A 14,900-nucleotide genomic window follows, 5' to 3' on the forward strand; every position below is an offset into this window, starting at 1 on the left:
AATGGCGAATGTCGACGCGTGATAGACGCGTGGGTGGCGAGCCTCTGCGCGCCTGTCGCGTGCCCGCCGGTGCACGCGATCCTATGTGCCCTTCCGAGCGAGGACCTGTGTCTGCGTTTCGTCCTGCCAATCCATCTCGTTCCATTCGTCGCAACCCGTCACTGCGTCCGTTGCCGCCGCCTCCTCTGCTTAAATGGTCGCAAGTTCGAGCCCGAGCCCGACCATTCCTCACCGTACGTCACCTCCATGTGCGTCCTCGCACCCTACCCCCAGCCCGCTCACCTCTTCCGCGATCGCGACGATTCAGCATCCCTCAGTCGTCCCTTTGACAGCGCAGAGCGTCCCCCGCGACTCTTCCACAGCCTCCGCCAGGAGCGCAACTCCGTCCTCAGCCTCGCCGCTGACTCGGCCCATCTCTTCAGCGGAGGACCCACCGGGGACATCTCCGTCAGTCCGCGTCGTCGCCGTCGTCTGCGTCATGCTGAGCAGCCTTGTGATGTGGCATAGGTATGGGACAAAGACACCCTCAAGCTCAAAGCCACCCTCAGGGGACACACCGGCAGCATCCTCGCCCTCGAGTACGCCGCCGACAAAGACTGGCTCTTTAGTGCATCTGGTGCGTCAACCCTCCCTGTCATTCTACTCCGGGTACTCAACCGACCATCGCCTCCCCATCGCAGGGGACAGTACGATCCGTGTACGTATACCCCGCCCGTGCTTTCTTCTGCTCTCATGCGTCCCGCCTCCCGTGTCTAGGTCTGGTCCACGCGCACCCTCTCGCCCCTCTACCTCATCAACCCCCACGGCGAAAATGACGCCGGCGATCTCTTCTCCCTCGTCTGGTGCCCCGTCCTCCAGACAGTCTACTTCGGCTGCCAAGACACCTCCCTCCAGTGGTTCACCTTCCCCTCCGCGGTCCACTCGCAAGCGACCTCGCCCTCCTCCGTCCACTTCATCAACGACGACCCGACATCAAGCGGCCGCTCGACACCCACCTCTTCGCGGCGCGCACACAAGTTCTTCGACAGCTACCCCCAGTACACCCGCCGCCCCGCCGACCTCTTCGCGCGCAACCCGACGTGCTCCAACTTCCACGCGTCACAGTCCAACGTGCACACCCATGGCGTTTCGCTCCCGCCGACACCGCCCTCGTCCTCCTCGTCGCTGCCCAGCACGTCCGGGTCCCCGCCGCGGGGCGACCCCTCCCCGCATCGCCCGCTCGTCGTGCTCCAGGTCGAGCCCTCCAACGTGATCTACTCCGCGCACTACGGCTACATCTACTGCATGGCGCTCGTGCCGAGCGTCCGCGAAGGCTCCGACGACCCGCCCTTCGACCTCGCGAGCGAGCGGCGCGACCTGCAGCTCGTCACAGGGTCCGGCGACGAGTCCGTCAAGGTCCGTGCGCCGTTTCTCCGTCCCTCCTAAACCGCGCGCGCTGATTGGCTGTGCGATCCTCCTCCGCGGCTTCCCTGCTTCGCAACTCAAAACCGTAATCGCCGCGGGGAACAGCTGTGGCAGCTCGCGCCCGCGAACCCGACGCCGATCCTGCTGCACACGTTCGAGTGCTGCATGGGCGCGGTGCTCGCCGTCGTCGTCCGCGGCGAGACGATCTACGCGGGGTGCCAGGACGGCCACCTCAAGGTGTGGGACCTCGAGACGCGCACGCTCGTGCGGGTGCTCATCACGAGCGAGGTTAGGGTTTCCCCCACTGTGTTCGTGACTGCTGACCGACCCCGGCCGGATCCTCTCTCTCTTTGTGCAACAGAATGTCGACATCCTTTCATTAAGCATGCTCAAGTCGGATCTCTACGTCTGCCTGGCGAATGGCGAGGTGCAGGTACGTCAGGCGCTTCTCGCGGGGACCTCGCTGACCGCGATGGCGCCAGCGGTGGTCCGCGCAGTTCGAGCACACCGCGTCGTGGAAGGCGCACGACGGGATCGTGCTGACGTCGATCGTCACGCGGCTCTGCGCGCCGGCCGCCGTTGACGAGGGCATCCTGGTGGACGGCGACGCGCCCGAGCACGACGGCATCAAGTTTGCGCTCGTCACGGGCGCGAACGACGACCAGATGAAGGTGCGTTACGTCTGGCGTGGATTTGGCTTTGGGCAGGCATCTGATCGCGTGCTCGTTCGCTCGCAGATCTGGGAGGTCGACCCGCCGAAAGCGCGGAAGAGCGCGCACCTGTCGCTCCTCACCGACCCCGACATGGAATGGGGAGACTCCGGCAATGGTGCGTCCCCCCCACTTCGCACCGCGTGCAGCCCGGTGACCCGCGGATCTCGCAGAAACGATGGTGTACGCGCTCTCGAAATTCGTGTCTATCCCGAGCGTCAGCAACTCGCCGGCGCATCGCGAAGACTGTCGCCAGGCCGCGATCTGGTTGCGCAAGTGCTTCACGCAGCTCGGCGCGGAGGCGTGCTTGGTAAGTCCTCGGCGAGGCTCCGCGGTGGCCCGCGCGATTTGTGCTGACGCGGTGCCTGTCGGACGCAGTTGCCCACGGGCGAGACCACGAACCCGCTCGTGCTGGGCAACTTCCGTGGGAACCAGACGAAGCGCAGGCGGCCACGAATCCTGTTCTACGGGTGCGTCAGCTCTATCAGAGTCGTGCCGCTGTTTCTCCGCGGCTGACGCCCGCCCCCCGTATTCGCCTTTGCAAAGCCACTACGACGTCATCGCGGCGTCGCACCACGGGTGGTACTCGGACCCGTTCACGCTCACGGGTAGGAATGGCTACCTCTATGGCCGTGGCGCGACGGACAACAAGGGCCCGGTCATGGCAGTCGCGTGTGCGGCGGCTGAGCTTCTCGGGAGGCGCGCGTTGGACCTGGACTTGGTCATGCTGATTGAAGGAGAGGAGGAGGCGGGGAGCGGGGGCTTCGTGGAGGCTGTGAAGCGGAACAAGGTCTGTAGCTGTAGCCTACATAGCGCGTTATCTCTTGGCCTTGAACTGAAGACTCGTGTGCACGGCAGAATGCGATCGGGCCCGTCGATGCTATTCTTGTGAGGTGAGTGGCTTCGCTTTCTCACCGATGTGATTCGTTAAGGTTTCTCACCTTGGGGACACAGCAATTCCACGTGGATCGCGGAGGACACGCCCTGCATTACCTACGGTCTGCGCGGCGTCGTGCACTGCAATGTCCAAGTGAGTCTACATCGGGACGACGTGGCTTATTCCTGGCTCACACCGCACGTAGATCTCGAGTGAAGGCCCCGATCGCCACTCCGGTGTTGACGGCGGCGTGACGGTAGAGCCCATGCTCGACATGTGAGTCATGCCACGGTACCACCCTGTCGGCCCTGGCACGCTGACCTCGGCACCAATCAGGCTCAAGCTCCTGGGAACGTTGACAGACGGCCAGAACATGGTTTCCATCCCTGGCTTCTGTGAGTACCCTCCAAGTCTCTCGGCCGAGCGATGCATCTGATGCGCCTGCGTAGATGACAATGTGCTGCCCTGCACGGACCAGGAAAAAGGGGTCTATGCTGTGCTAGCGAACATCACGAAGACGCCAGCCGCGCATTTGTCGTCTCGCTGGCGGGAACCGTCGCTGACGGTGCACAATGTGGAGGTGTCTGGGCCCAGAAGTGAGTTCTCTGTTTCTCTCTTGCCATTCGGTGGGGAGTACTGAATGCTCTTCACAGATTCTACGGTGATCCCTGCAACTGTGAAAGCGCACGTCTCAGTACGGATCGTGCCCGACCAGGACCTAGAGACCATCGCGAATAGCCTGCGCGAACATCTGACTGCTGCGTTCGTGACGATGCAGTCACCAAACAAGCTCAAGGTAGATCTCTCCACGTCTTGTTAATCCTGCTATCTCGACTGAGTGCCACGGTCGTAGGTCAGCATTGATCATACGGCGGACTGGTGGCTGGGAGACCTCGACGGCCCCTGGTTCCACGCGCTCGAGACCGCTGTTCAAGCAGAGTGGGGCGTAGAGCCCTTGCGTATCAGGGAAGGAGGGGTACGCTGCTAGCCCGTTCTTCTGCTTAACCGAGCACTGACTCGTAGTGCCCTAGTCTATACCGTCCGTTCCCTACCTTGAAAAGGAGTTCTCGTGCCATGCACTCCATCTTCCCCTCGGTCAGAGCTCGGTGAGTAAAGCGATGGATTCGCGTCACCCATGTGCTGACATCTCGACAGGACGAGGCGCACTTGCCGAACGAGAGAATCTCGCTGTCCAACCTCCGAAGGGGAAAGCAAGTCGTCGAGCGGTTCCTGCTCAACGTCGGCAAGTCGGACTTGCCCCGGTCACCTACGGATCCTGACCTCCCGGGCCTTAACTTCTGATTGAGGTATCGCTTCAAGGTCAAGTAACATCGTGCCAAAAGTTATCGTAAGATCGTCTTAGTCTCGCTACGCACTGCGCATTCTTAATACCCGCATATAAGTTCTGTGTATCTATACATTGGGACATTCTTCGGATATCCGTTTCGTGTACATTTGGAACTGTATCTTCACTTTTTGTTGTATATCTTGTACGCTTTGCTAAAACCTTCATAACGTCAGAGGAAATAATTGACCTTTGCCATCTAGCTGACCTTTAGCGATGCGCTGACCGAGTCTCTCCATGGTCCGCTGCGGTTCGAGCCTCGTCTTTGAGCTGCGACCCATCAGGCCTTCAGGGTCTGCGGGGATGATGAGCGGCTCGTTTGAGAGCACCCTGCCCGCCACATCGGCCACTGCTTCCGTTTCTCTAGCTTCTGCACGATGGACCAACCTCTCCGCATCGAGCACGCTGCAATGGTGGTGCCACGCCAGGAGGGCAAAAACTCCAAACAAGCCGCTCAGCGTTGCTGCCACGAGGAGCGCGAATGCAGTCTTTCTTTGCACCTTAAACCGGGGTACATAGGCTTCATGAGGTCTGGGGCGACCATGATACGGCAGTGTAATAATACGCAGTTCAATGATTGTATGAAGTACTGGGGCGTACGTATACTGCGCCGAGTCTGCATTTTCCTCCGCTGTATGTTTTCCGACAAAGTAGTAAGAGGCTGCCCTGAATGGCCGTATACGTAGCCGCACTTCGATGGCAGCCAAGCAGGCGAGGTCAAAGGCACATGGGAGGCCAACTACTTGAACTTGGCGACGCAGTACGCCATGTATTGCAATTCCAGCGTGTGACCGCCTGTAATCCGGTATCAGCCTGGACCTTCCAGAGGAGACCTTAGATGCAGGACTGTGATCGCCACCCCTACTATGGCTTCTGAGTGACAGGGATCCATGGGTGTGCCCATTCCTGAGGACGACGTGTCCAAATCAGCGACTCGTCATGTCAACATGTTGGTCAATCGTTCGAAAGGACACATTGTGACGAACCAGGCTGTACAGCCGCTTTGTTACATGAGTGCATTAGTATGTATCATCATGCGGGGCTGTCCTTTCGCCGATCACGGAGCGGACTCGAGGGCTCCGACCTGAGAATTCAACAAGAACGCCAAGCAACGGCGAGTCTAGCATTTGCTGACGAAGTGCTACACAGCGGTATACAGAATCGCTACCATGCCGCAAGTACCAGGTACCGAATATTATACACAGTTTTGGGGGATACTAGATGGGTCAACGGCGATGACCGCGATGGATAGATGAGAGCAGAATAGATAGCGAGCGAGTCCGTGGTCCGTGAAGGATGGTATGTCTGGTAAGCAGGTAGTGCGGCTCTGCGCGAGCGCGATGCAAAGGTGGTACTAAGCGAGGGGCTAGGTAGGCAAACGAGTAGTAGGGTGGGTTGGGGTGTAGCTACATTGATCAAGGTGTCCGCGTCGAGTGGGCGCAGGCCGACCGCCCGCGGAGCAGCACTAATACTGTTGGTGATATTATTCCTTTCTCTTTCTCCTGTCTGTTGCAACTTCTCCACAAGCATCGCAAAAACTTCATGTTGGGTGGGCCTTAGGCCGAGAGGGGGTACCAGTCGTCGGCCCAAGGTCCCGTCGTTCAACGCCTCTCCCACTCCGCAGGCTCCGGCCACCTGTGTTCCTGCCATTCCTTGAACAGCGGCGCAACGTACTCCTCGTGGCCCTTCTCCACATCGTCGTTGATGCATATCAGTGCCGCGTCCGTCGTCTCGTCCACGCGCTGGAGCATCGCCTTCACCTGCTCCGTATGCAAGAGCATCTCGAACATTGCGGGCGTGTTCCCGACCACGTACCGGTACCGCTGCAGCACCCGCAGCGTCCACGCGCGCACGTTGCGCTCGCCCGCCGTGCCCATCACGCCGCGCAGCGAGAAGTCGCCGTCTTCAAAGCGAGGGACGAGCGGCAGGTGCGGCATCGTGTCAGACGGCTCTGCGAAACCAGGTATCTTGGCGGAGAGGTCGGCGAGTTGGCGTTCAGGAGCAGGGAGGAAAGCTGAGATGCCCAGATGTCCGCTCGCTCGTGCGAGGGCAGTGATGACTTCAACGTCACAACGGCATTTAGAGAGTGCGCACAGCATAACAAGGAGGAAAGCACGCACTGCAGTCACCGCACTGCGGGTTCTCAAACGCGACGTGCTTGAAGACGTCGGACGCACGCGAGTAGCCTGCGAAGCACTCATCATAGCTGATCGTACACGTCAGGAGGTCGTCTTCCGCAACGTCCGGTGTGACTCGACTGAAAGGCGCGCCCGTTCCGAGCCCAGCGTATGCGTACCCGTCCAGCGAGGCTGTTCATCCGTCAGCACACTTCATCGCACCGAGAGTAACATCTGAGCACTCACAAAACACATACGACGTCTTTCCCAATCCACCCTCCAAACCGCTCTCGCGCAGGGCACTCTCCACCCTCTCCCCCTCAAGCGTATACCGATGGTCCGCGGTCACAACTACTTCCCTGGCACCCACACCCTCCGCGCTCACCTGTGCCCACGCCCTCCGTTCCTCCTCCACGCCCCACGCATCGTCCACGCCCCCATGCCGCCCAACGACCCACGCCCACAAGAGTGCCTCCCTTGCGCGCTCGACAATAAAATGCGCATGGAGTAGCATCGTATTCACATCGCTCGGCGTACCGGGGCCCGCAGTCTCGCGGAAGAGATGGCCCGCGGCGCGCGCGAACGCGCCCGGCCAGACCGTCTCGATCTCCGCGAGGATCGGCGCGGAGACGACCTTCGCTTCGTGCATGACGTACGGGCGGTGCCGCGCGCCGAAACGCTGGCCTGTGGGCAGGTACGGGTCAGTGGTGAGCGGTGCTTGGGAGGGCGCGGAGGGCGCGACGCACTGAGCATGAAGTTCGACTCGCCCATGCCCCGCCACTCGCCCTTCGTGAGCACGGTGGGCGGGTCAGGCGGGACCATGAGGCCGGTGTCGAGGTGCAGGACGATGCCGTACGCTGGATGAGTGTGAGGAATTGCGCTGCAGCCAAGGGTCGAGTGCACCCACCGGGCGTGTAAAACGTCGCAGGCTGTAGCGGTACGCCAAAGAACAAATCATCGTTCTGGGAATGAGCTATTAACAACCGTGCGACGTCCAGGCACACAATCGCTCACCATGTAGACACTGTATCAATGCGCGGCGGAATGTATGAGGTCGGCCGGGGCCGAGGGACGGTCATGAAGGTGCGAACCACTCACAAGTGATCAGAAATGCCTTTCACATGACCGAGCTGCGACTCAATGGCGAGGCTATAGAACGCAAACATGCCCGTCAGCGCCGCACCACGCCCGCCCGCACACCACGATAATCCTTCACAGCTGCGGACGAGAAAAGCGCTGCTACGCACCTGTTGAAGTTGGTGCCGATGTACGGGCGGAAGATCTCGGCGTGGTGCACGATGTCGAGGCCGACGTCGCCGTCCTGCCAGCCGGCCCGCGTTTGCTTGGCGAGGTCGAGCCATTGTGGGATCTGCGAGAGGCGCCAGGAGGCGGACTGGGTGAAATTGGGGGAGGGGACAGGGAAGTCAGAGGTGAGGAGGAGCATGCGGTTGAGGTGGGGGCGGAAGGAGGCAAGGACGGAGCGGAATGAATGCCGGAGCTCGTCATTGTCGCTATTCGCCTGGGATCAGCACTGAAAGCAAGGGGAGAGGGGGGCGAGGACATACCGGTACATACGGTCAGGCGTGCCCGTGGCGGATGGCCGCCAAGGATCCTTGGAGTCGTAGCGGTGCATGGCGTCCTTCTTGGCCTGCTGCTCGGAGAGGTCCGAGCCGTTCACCCATGTCCAGACAAAGTCGAACTTGGGCGGGTCCGGTGTGGAGCAGGGCACACCCTGGGCGAAATAGGCGTCGATGCATTCCACGGGCAGCGGGTCAGAATGCGGACGGAGCGTCGGTGGCGGGGGGGTGTCCTCCGGGAATACCTGAAAGAGAGGATAGGTCACGTTATGTGAGCTAATGGAAGACGGAACGGGTGGTGGCAGCGGTGTGGATGGGGATGGGGTAGGGACCGGACGAACAACAGTAGGGGTATAAGTTTGAGTAGGTACCTGAAAGGGCATATAAGAAGTGTGGAGAGACGCAAGGGTGTCGTAGTCGAGTTCATAGTCGTCCCAATCGCCGACGTAGAAGCGGACAACGTAGAAGAGAAGGGCAAGGGCGGGGGCGAACAAGATGATGAAGGTGCCCCGACGTCGAAGGAGCGAGCTCGAGTAGTCGGCAAAGCTCTTGGTCGGGGTGGCTGCCCACAGTGGAGTGAGCGGGAGGTAGATGGCGGAGTCGGGGCGGGGACGAGGGATGGAGAGACGAGGGACAGAAAGCCTCATAATTGCATGCGGGGAAGAAGAAGAAGGAGGGGTGAAGGAGGTCATGCAACTTGTATGTAAGGATTCAACAAGACGCTGGGCAGCGAAGGTGCCGCCGCAGCACTCGGCAGCCGAGACACTCGTGAAGACGTGAACGGTGGAAGAGAGGCCGACGATGCCGGTGGCTATCGGACGGTGCGGCAGGCGGCACTCGCGGGGGCAGCGCACGGACGGGGATGGTGGTCGTCGGGAGGGAGGCGGTCGTGTGCTGCAGCCACCGCAACAGCGAGCTCGCCTCCGCCCGCTCGCTCCAAGCCACTCCAAGCCACCTCGGCTCCCCGGCACACACCCGATCGCCAGATCCTGCCACGATCGCCCCGGGCTTGGCACACCGGCCGGGTCCGCGCACCAGCTTAGGTAAGCCGCTCCGTCAGGGGTGATATCATTGAGGTGCTTATCTGATAACTAACCACCCTAATTATCTACCGGAACGTCCGTGTCTGGTTCCCGCTCTGCGGCTGCGCACGCGCGGGCGGCGGCGCAGGAAAGTCGCCGTACTGGTATCCAGCAACTGCAGCACCTCAGCACCTCAGCACACCGCACCACACACAGATGCAACACAGACGCACCTTGTTTCTTTTTCCGTTTCTTCGCGCCCGCGTCCTCCGCATCTGGCTCGGGCTCCTCGTCCAGAATATTTGACACCGCTCCATAGTCAAACGCCTCCACCGCCTCTGCTCCGTCACCCTTTGCGCCCTTCGCCACCCTTTTTCGCTTCTTCCCCCGACGCTGTCCGACCACCACAATCGAGTCGTCTTCCACCGCCTCGGTCCGTGTTCGCTGCGCAGCTGGCACAAATGGTATTTCGACCGCCTCTTCCACGGCTGGACCCGAGTCCGCAGCACCCTCTCCATCCGCATCCGCGCCTTCCTTGACGGCCTTGTTCGCATCTGGCACAGGCGACCCAGAAGTCTCCACAGCCGGCACGGATGGCGCGATGACAAGGGTACCATGAATTCTTGCCACCAATTCTCTGAACCGTATCTTTGTGTCAGGCGCCCCCGATGGCCGCTGTTCACGAACAACTCTTATCAGCTCGATCCCCCCATCCGGGGTCAAACCACTCACCGCACCGACCCGCGACGCCTCCCCGAACAGCGCACTGCCCGCCGCGGCGAACGTCGCACCTCCCTTCACCTCCACCCTCGCCACCACCGGGTTGCTGAACAGCGCGGAGGCCACCGCAGCACCCGCCTTGGGCGCCCGCGATGCTATCAAACCGCGCAAATTCACAGCGTCAGTTCACAACCAGGCACACGACCCGAGCCAGATCAGGCACGCACCATGCGCCCACAGGTCCGTTGAATGAGTGGGAGTGCTCACGGGCCCCGCATGCGCAGGTGCCGCCTCGGCCGCCATCTCAACGCCCCCGTCCGGAATCTGCACTCCAGCCACAGACGCGTCGGCTGGCGCGCCCGCCGGCGCAGTCGCCGTCTTCGCGGCGCCCTTGACCGCGTCCCGGATCGCGTCCAGCAGCTCCTTCGCGCGCCGCCTCACAACCGGCGGCACGGGGTGGAACACCGACAGCAGCGCTGCCATATCCGGCGGCGGCTTCTCCGCAAGCACGAACAAGTAATGGTTCGGCAACACGTACCTATGCGCACCACGAACCGCCATCAGCACCGCACCGACCACACCGAAATTGAAGGCACCCTAGACCACTCACCGCGTGCTCTCGTCTTCCTCCCTCGCCACCCGATTGCGCCACGCATGCACGCACCGGTACACCGCCCTCTGCACCACGTGCACACTCCCCCACCCGCCTGCGCCTCCGCGCCCGCCGTCAGCGCGCCCTTGTTCCACTTCCGCGCGAGCGTGTCCCACCCGCCGGGCCCGCTCCCCTCCTCGTGGTCGTACCGCTCCTTCTCGTACACCCGCAGCGCCGTCTCCTCCGAGCGCGCGAGCACCTCGCGGACGAGTGCGTGCGCAGGCGGCGTCTGGTTCTGGGTCTGATTTTGTGATTGTGACTGCGACGAGGGCGGGGTCCCCGCACGCGATTGGGAGCGCGACTGGCTCTGGGCGCGGTCGAGCAGAGCGTTCCGGAGGTTGTCGTAGATGTAGAGCAGGAAGTGCGTGTCGGAGCGCGCGTAGGCGAGCATCTCCTCCGGTAGGGGCCGGATCCGCCAGTCGGCGAGCTGGTACTTCTTGTCCGCGGTGAAGTCGCAGTACATTTCTAGTAGAGTCGCTAGGCTGTGACGGGGAAAGTCTGTTTATCGTGAGTTATGGACTGTATTATAAGAGAAGATGATTTGCGCACCAAGCACCTTCGACGCGTGGTAAGTGTCGAAGAGGTTCACGATGTATAGATTGAAGTCCTGCTGGAGCCACACGATGTCGCTCTCAGCTCCATGCAGTACCTAGCGCCAACTCCTTCAGCCAATACAATTCACAAATCGTAAAACAACGTGCACACGCACCTGCACGATCCTCGGATCCGTAAACACCTCATTCAGCGCCTCGAGCTCCTCCCTCAGCGCGAGCGTGTCCACGACCCAGTCCTCCTCCCGCGTGCTGACCTGCATTAGACACACGAACCCCGCGAACGTGCGGTAGCTGTGGTGCTCGAGGTCGATCGCGATTTCGCGCGCACCGCGGAGCTTATCGAGCATCGCTGTGAGCGCGGCGGGCGTGGACACCCATGTGAAGGGCGTCACGTCGAAGGAGCGCGGAGCGATGGGTGGGGCGGAGGCGAACATGTGCGCGGGGTAGGGCGTGTGTCGGATTTCGTAGCGGTATGGGTGAAGACTGCGGTAGAATGTTTAGCGGGTAGTTCAGTAATAGCGGATAGTGCACGCACGCGCTCGGTCCAGAGACATCCTCTTCGGAATCCTCGTCCCTGAGGTTATATCCAAGAGGCACCTGCGCATTGTACTTGTGCTTGAGTGTGGGCTGCCACATTGACATGTTCCCGTTGTCCGGTCTTCGCTTGAAGCTGAGCTGCGGCTTCGCGAGTGTGGAGGCATGTTGCAGCGCAGGGTCGAGCCTCCCGGGCGGGGCGTTCGGTCTCTTCGTCTTCTGTGCAGCGGGCTGCGCCGGGTTCACGGTGATCGCTGGGGGCTTCGAGCGGCCGAGAAACTCGTCCAAGCAAATATCCTGTGGGTCGAACACGAGGTGTTAGACTTCCGCTCCTCCGAGCCAGCCCCACAACAAACGAGAAATCATTCCTCACTGCACGCTCAAGCAACTGGTCCACCGGGTCCACGACCATCGCATGGAAACTATCCACCACATCGTCTTCGCTCTCCAGCCTCGCCTTTCCCTTCCTCTTTGCCGCCGCGCTAGAGTCGGTCGTGGAGACGAGAGCGAGCAGACGGTTTGTAAGCGCGAGAACGCGCGCAGAGGCGGCATCGAGGTCCTTCGCGAAGCCGCGGTCGACAGAGCGGTGGAAGGGGATGTCGGCAGGGAGCTGTGCGGCGTGCTTGGTCGCTTTGAGGGCGGCGGTTGGAGGGCGGTGTTGTAGTCGTTGAAGGAGGCGGGCGTGAGTGCCGCGGCGGAGGTAGATGGCTCTGCCATTCTGGAGAGCGTACTTGTAGAGATGTAGAAAACCAAGGTGGACTCGCTGCCAGTGCCGGCGCGCTTGCGAAAACCGCGCTCGTGACCTCGCCACTTTGCCGCCAAAGAGGAAAGGCGCCGACGATGCGTTCCGGAAGTAGCGCAGAGGGCGCACCGGTAATTGGGTACCCGGCGTCGATTGTGTCCCTCACCTCAACAGCCTGAACTGCTTCGCCCCCGCAGGCAACGGGGCCATGCTACTCACCTTCGTCCACAGTTCTTCTCGCCTTTAGACCCGTCAATTCCGGAGCACTGCACTTTCATTTCATGCCGCGCGAAGTCAGGCGGAACACGCTACTACACATCCCGGACATGCCTGCTCCGCGAACGACCCACTGGGACGACGAGGACGAGGATGATAGCACCCCTCGCGTCCGAAAGCGATGGTTCCACTACATTCCGCTCTTTCGTAAGTCTTACCCCCCGGTTCCGTTCTGGAGCTCACGTCGAGCACGGCAGTGGCTGTGCTTCTAATGCTGCTACCACACCCTTCTCTTCTGCTCGTCCTCGTCAACTACCACCTCCGTGTGCTTCATTCTACATCACGCTTCCTCACGCATCTCCTCGCCACATATACTCTTACCTTCCTGGCTTTCTCTTCTCTCATCCTGATACTCGCGCGCGACCCTGGACCCGTAACTTCCCCGAAGGCGGCGGAGGAAGCGGACGACGAGCGGGAGGACATGGACTTCATGCAGGCGCTCCTTGCGACCGATAACGACGAGCCGCACGACAAGCGGCCGAGCAAGTGGTGTCGGAAGTGCTCCGCGCCAAAGCCCGAGCGGACACACCATTGTAGTACATGCGGTAGGTGTGTCCTCAAAATGGGTGAGTTTCTAGGCTCGCATGGTCCGCTGAATGTACGTAGTGACGGTACCGAAAGACCACCACTGTTACTGGCTAGGAGATAAATGTATTGTAAGTCCTGCTACCGTTTGCCGGACATTGACTGCGGACGTCCCTGACACCGTTCAAGGGCCACCGCACGTACGCCGCGTTCCTCCATCTACTCACCTGCATTGTATTGCTCTCTGTTACATCGCCGTCCTGTGTGTACAAGCGGTGTACTTCGCCTTCACCAACCCACTAGCCATCGTACGTGTCTAGCGCCCGGCGTCCGTAAGTACCAGCAGTTCACCATCCTAATCCGTCGCGCAGGACGAGAACACACCACTGCACGACATATACCTCGCATTTTATGGAATCGTCATGGCCCTCGTGTTCGGGTCTTTTGGATGTACCACATATACCTCACGACGTGCGTGCGCTTCCAGATGGCGTGCTCACTGCTCATCCCCACCTGACTTCCCCTCCCCTATACATACGCACAGGACGAACCAGACGACGCTCGAGAACGTGTCCCCCTTCCTCCTCCTCCGCCATCTCCCGCCGCTCCCGCGCTCCTCGCCGGACGCGCAGTCCCTCCCCGACGCGCCTCTCGAGCACCAGCTCTCACACGCGCAGCGGCGCCTCGTGCGCGACGCGCACTTCCACGTCCGGGTGTACGACGTCGGCTGGTGGAAGAACTGGGCGCAGGTCGCGGGGTGGGACCGACCATGGGGATGGGTGCACAAGTTGCTGGTGGGGGGCGGGTGGTGAGTGGTTTCTGTTTTTTTATTGCCGCGGGCGGCGAGGTGACGTGGCCGCGTGGGCGTGTTTTTCTAGCAAGGGTGACGGGCAGACATTTCCTAGGAATCCGCGGGCGGACAGTATGTTGCCCGCCTGGCTGCTGAGTTGTCTCTGTAGACAAGGACTAATTATTTCCGCGGACGTTTGTGCACTGACTAATGGATGTCTCTTCCCCGGCGACTACTCGTCAGCAGCGTCGCTGACTATCTCTCTATGATGGCAGCTGCCAACTATCCTGCGTGCTTATAGAGCATTCCCCCCAAGGGTATGTTTGCAGTTAGTGCAGTATCCTCATTGCAAATACCGGGATGACCTCGTTGGGTGCTAGTGTTCAGGTAAGTGCTGGCGCTTACAGTGTGTCTCCGGGCCACCAATGCTGTGCGACTAACACGCATTCAGCATCCATAGGTTTGCTCAGCAGATATGTCTCCTTGTATGCTGTTGCATGCGCAAGGTACATCTGGTTTTGTTTCGTCGATTAGCTCGGCTATTACTCCGATGGTCTCGGCAAGCCGATTCTAAGGGCAAGCCGAACAACTATCTTCCTGACGGTGCAAAGGTACAGTCGCTTGGAGGGCAGGTACTGCCTTTAACTGCCAAGCAGCCGACCGCGAGCGACTGCGACTAACATTGTTGGAACTGAATTAGACAATGCGGGGTAAGTTCTGTCCTCGCTGTCCCGGTGACCTCGCGCAGCTGGCTTCCATGGCTTCGCCAACACGATTCTTCTCCCCGACTACGGTGACTCACCCCTAGGTCCCCATTTGACCCTGACGTGAGGCCGTACGGGACCCGGTTTGCATCCGTGGTCGCGAGTCTCGACACGCGGATAGAGGCCGCGGGGTTCGCGGAGCCACAGGCGATGTGTTAGCGCCTTCTGATGGGGCCAGAAGGTGTAACACGACGTGAGCGGACGTAGGCGTGCCGTCAGAGCGGAGGCGTCTTTCCACGGACTGTCTTCGTCAATGAACAATTAGGAAGCGCGAGTGTGGCTCCAGGTCAG

At 60.8% G+C, this 14,900-nt stretch overlaps 5 protein-coding genes across 5 annotated transcripts; 3 read left to right on the top strand and 2 right to left on the bottom strand.

Moving 5' to 3' along the window:
- The first annotated feature begins 75 nt into the window (after positions 1-75).
- B0H18DRAFT_938121 (Zn-dependent exopeptidase) lies at positions 76-4,573 on the top strand. Its single transcript, XM_048041832.1, has 21 exons — positions 76-233; positions 308-447; positions 508-616; positions 681-697; positions 757-1,395; positions 1,510-1,692; positions 1,766-1,837; positions 1,887-2,075; positions 2,142-2,232; positions 2,288-2,424; positions 2,493-2,584; positions 2,661-2,904; positions 2,973-3,007; positions 3,069-3,144; positions 3,197-3,267; positions 3,328-3,386; positions 3,441-3,587; positions 3,645-3,787; positions 3,845-3,967; positions 4,023-4,097; positions 4,147-4,573. Exons 1-21 carry the CDS (start codon positions 194-196, stop codon positions 4,291-4,293), a joined length of 2,829 nt encoding a protein of 942 aa, XP_047888648.1. The 5' UTR covers positions 76-193; the 3' UTR covers positions 4,294-4,573.
- Positions 4,574-5,937: 1,364 nt separating this feature from the next.
- B0H18DRAFT_883279 (uncharacterized protein) lies at positions 5,938-8,677 on the bottom strand (the record flags this gene model as incomplete). Its single annotated transcript, XM_048040965.1, has 10 exons — positions 5,938-6,395; positions 6,457-6,645; positions 6,700-7,137; positions 7,200-7,310; positions 7,361-7,415; positions 7,468-7,477; positions 7,552-7,602; positions 7,701-7,964; positions 8,019-8,275; positions 8,375-8,677. The coding sequence occupies 10 exons, from the start codon at positions 8,675-8,677 to the stop codon at positions 5,938-5,940; spliced, it is 2,136 nt and encodes a 711-aa protein (XP_047888649.1).
- A 396-nt stretch (positions 8,678-9,073) lies between these two features.
- Positions 9,074-13,062, bottom strand: B0H18DRAFT_1096396 (uncharacterized protein; the record flags this gene model as incomplete). The annotated part of the gene is made up of 11 exons (XM_048032452.1): positions 9,074-9,227; positions 9,286-9,727; positions 9,785-9,927; positions 10,000-10,310; positions 10,383-10,466; positions 10,520-10,922; positions 10,974-11,073; positions 11,134-11,461; positions 11,514-11,809; positions 11,886-12,142; positions 12,852-13,062. The coding sequence occupies 11 exons, from the start codon at positions 13,060-13,062 to the stop codon at positions 9,139-9,141; spliced, it is 2,664 nt and encodes an 887-aa protein (XP_047888650.1). The 3' UTR covers positions 9,074-9,138.
- Positions 13,063-13,073: 11 nt separating this feature from the next.
- Positions 13,074-13,671, top strand: B0H18DRAFT_1033003 (uncharacterized protein). Its single transcript, XM_048030147.1, has 2 exons — positions 13,074-13,186; positions 13,245-13,671. The coding sequence occupies exons 1-2, from the start codon at positions 13,127-13,129 to the stop codon at positions 13,356-13,358; spliced, it is 174 nt and encodes a 57-aa protein (XP_047888651.1). The 5' UTR covers positions 13,074-13,126; the 3' UTR covers positions 13,359-13,671.
- On the top strand, positions 13,289-14,205 carry B0H18DRAFT_685341 (uncharacterized protein). The gene is made up of 2 exons (XM_048039169.1): positions 13,289-13,863; positions 13,934-14,205. Exons 1-2 carry the CDS (start codon positions 13,478-13,480, stop codon positions 14,112-14,114), a joined length of 567 nt encoding a protein of 188 aa, XP_047888652.1. The 5' UTR covers positions 13,289-13,477; the 3' UTR covers positions 14,115-14,205.
- The last annotated feature ends 695 nt before the right edge of the window (positions 14,206-14,900 follow it).

This window comes from Fomitopsis serialis, assembly GCF_022376445.1.
Source record: "Fomitopsis serialis strain Sig1Antser10 chromosome Unknown B0H18scaffold_95, whole genome shotgun sequence".
Lineage (NCBI taxonomy): Eukaryota > Fungi > Basidiomycota > Agaricomycetes > Polyporales > Fomitopsidaceae > Fomitopsis > Fomitopsis serialis.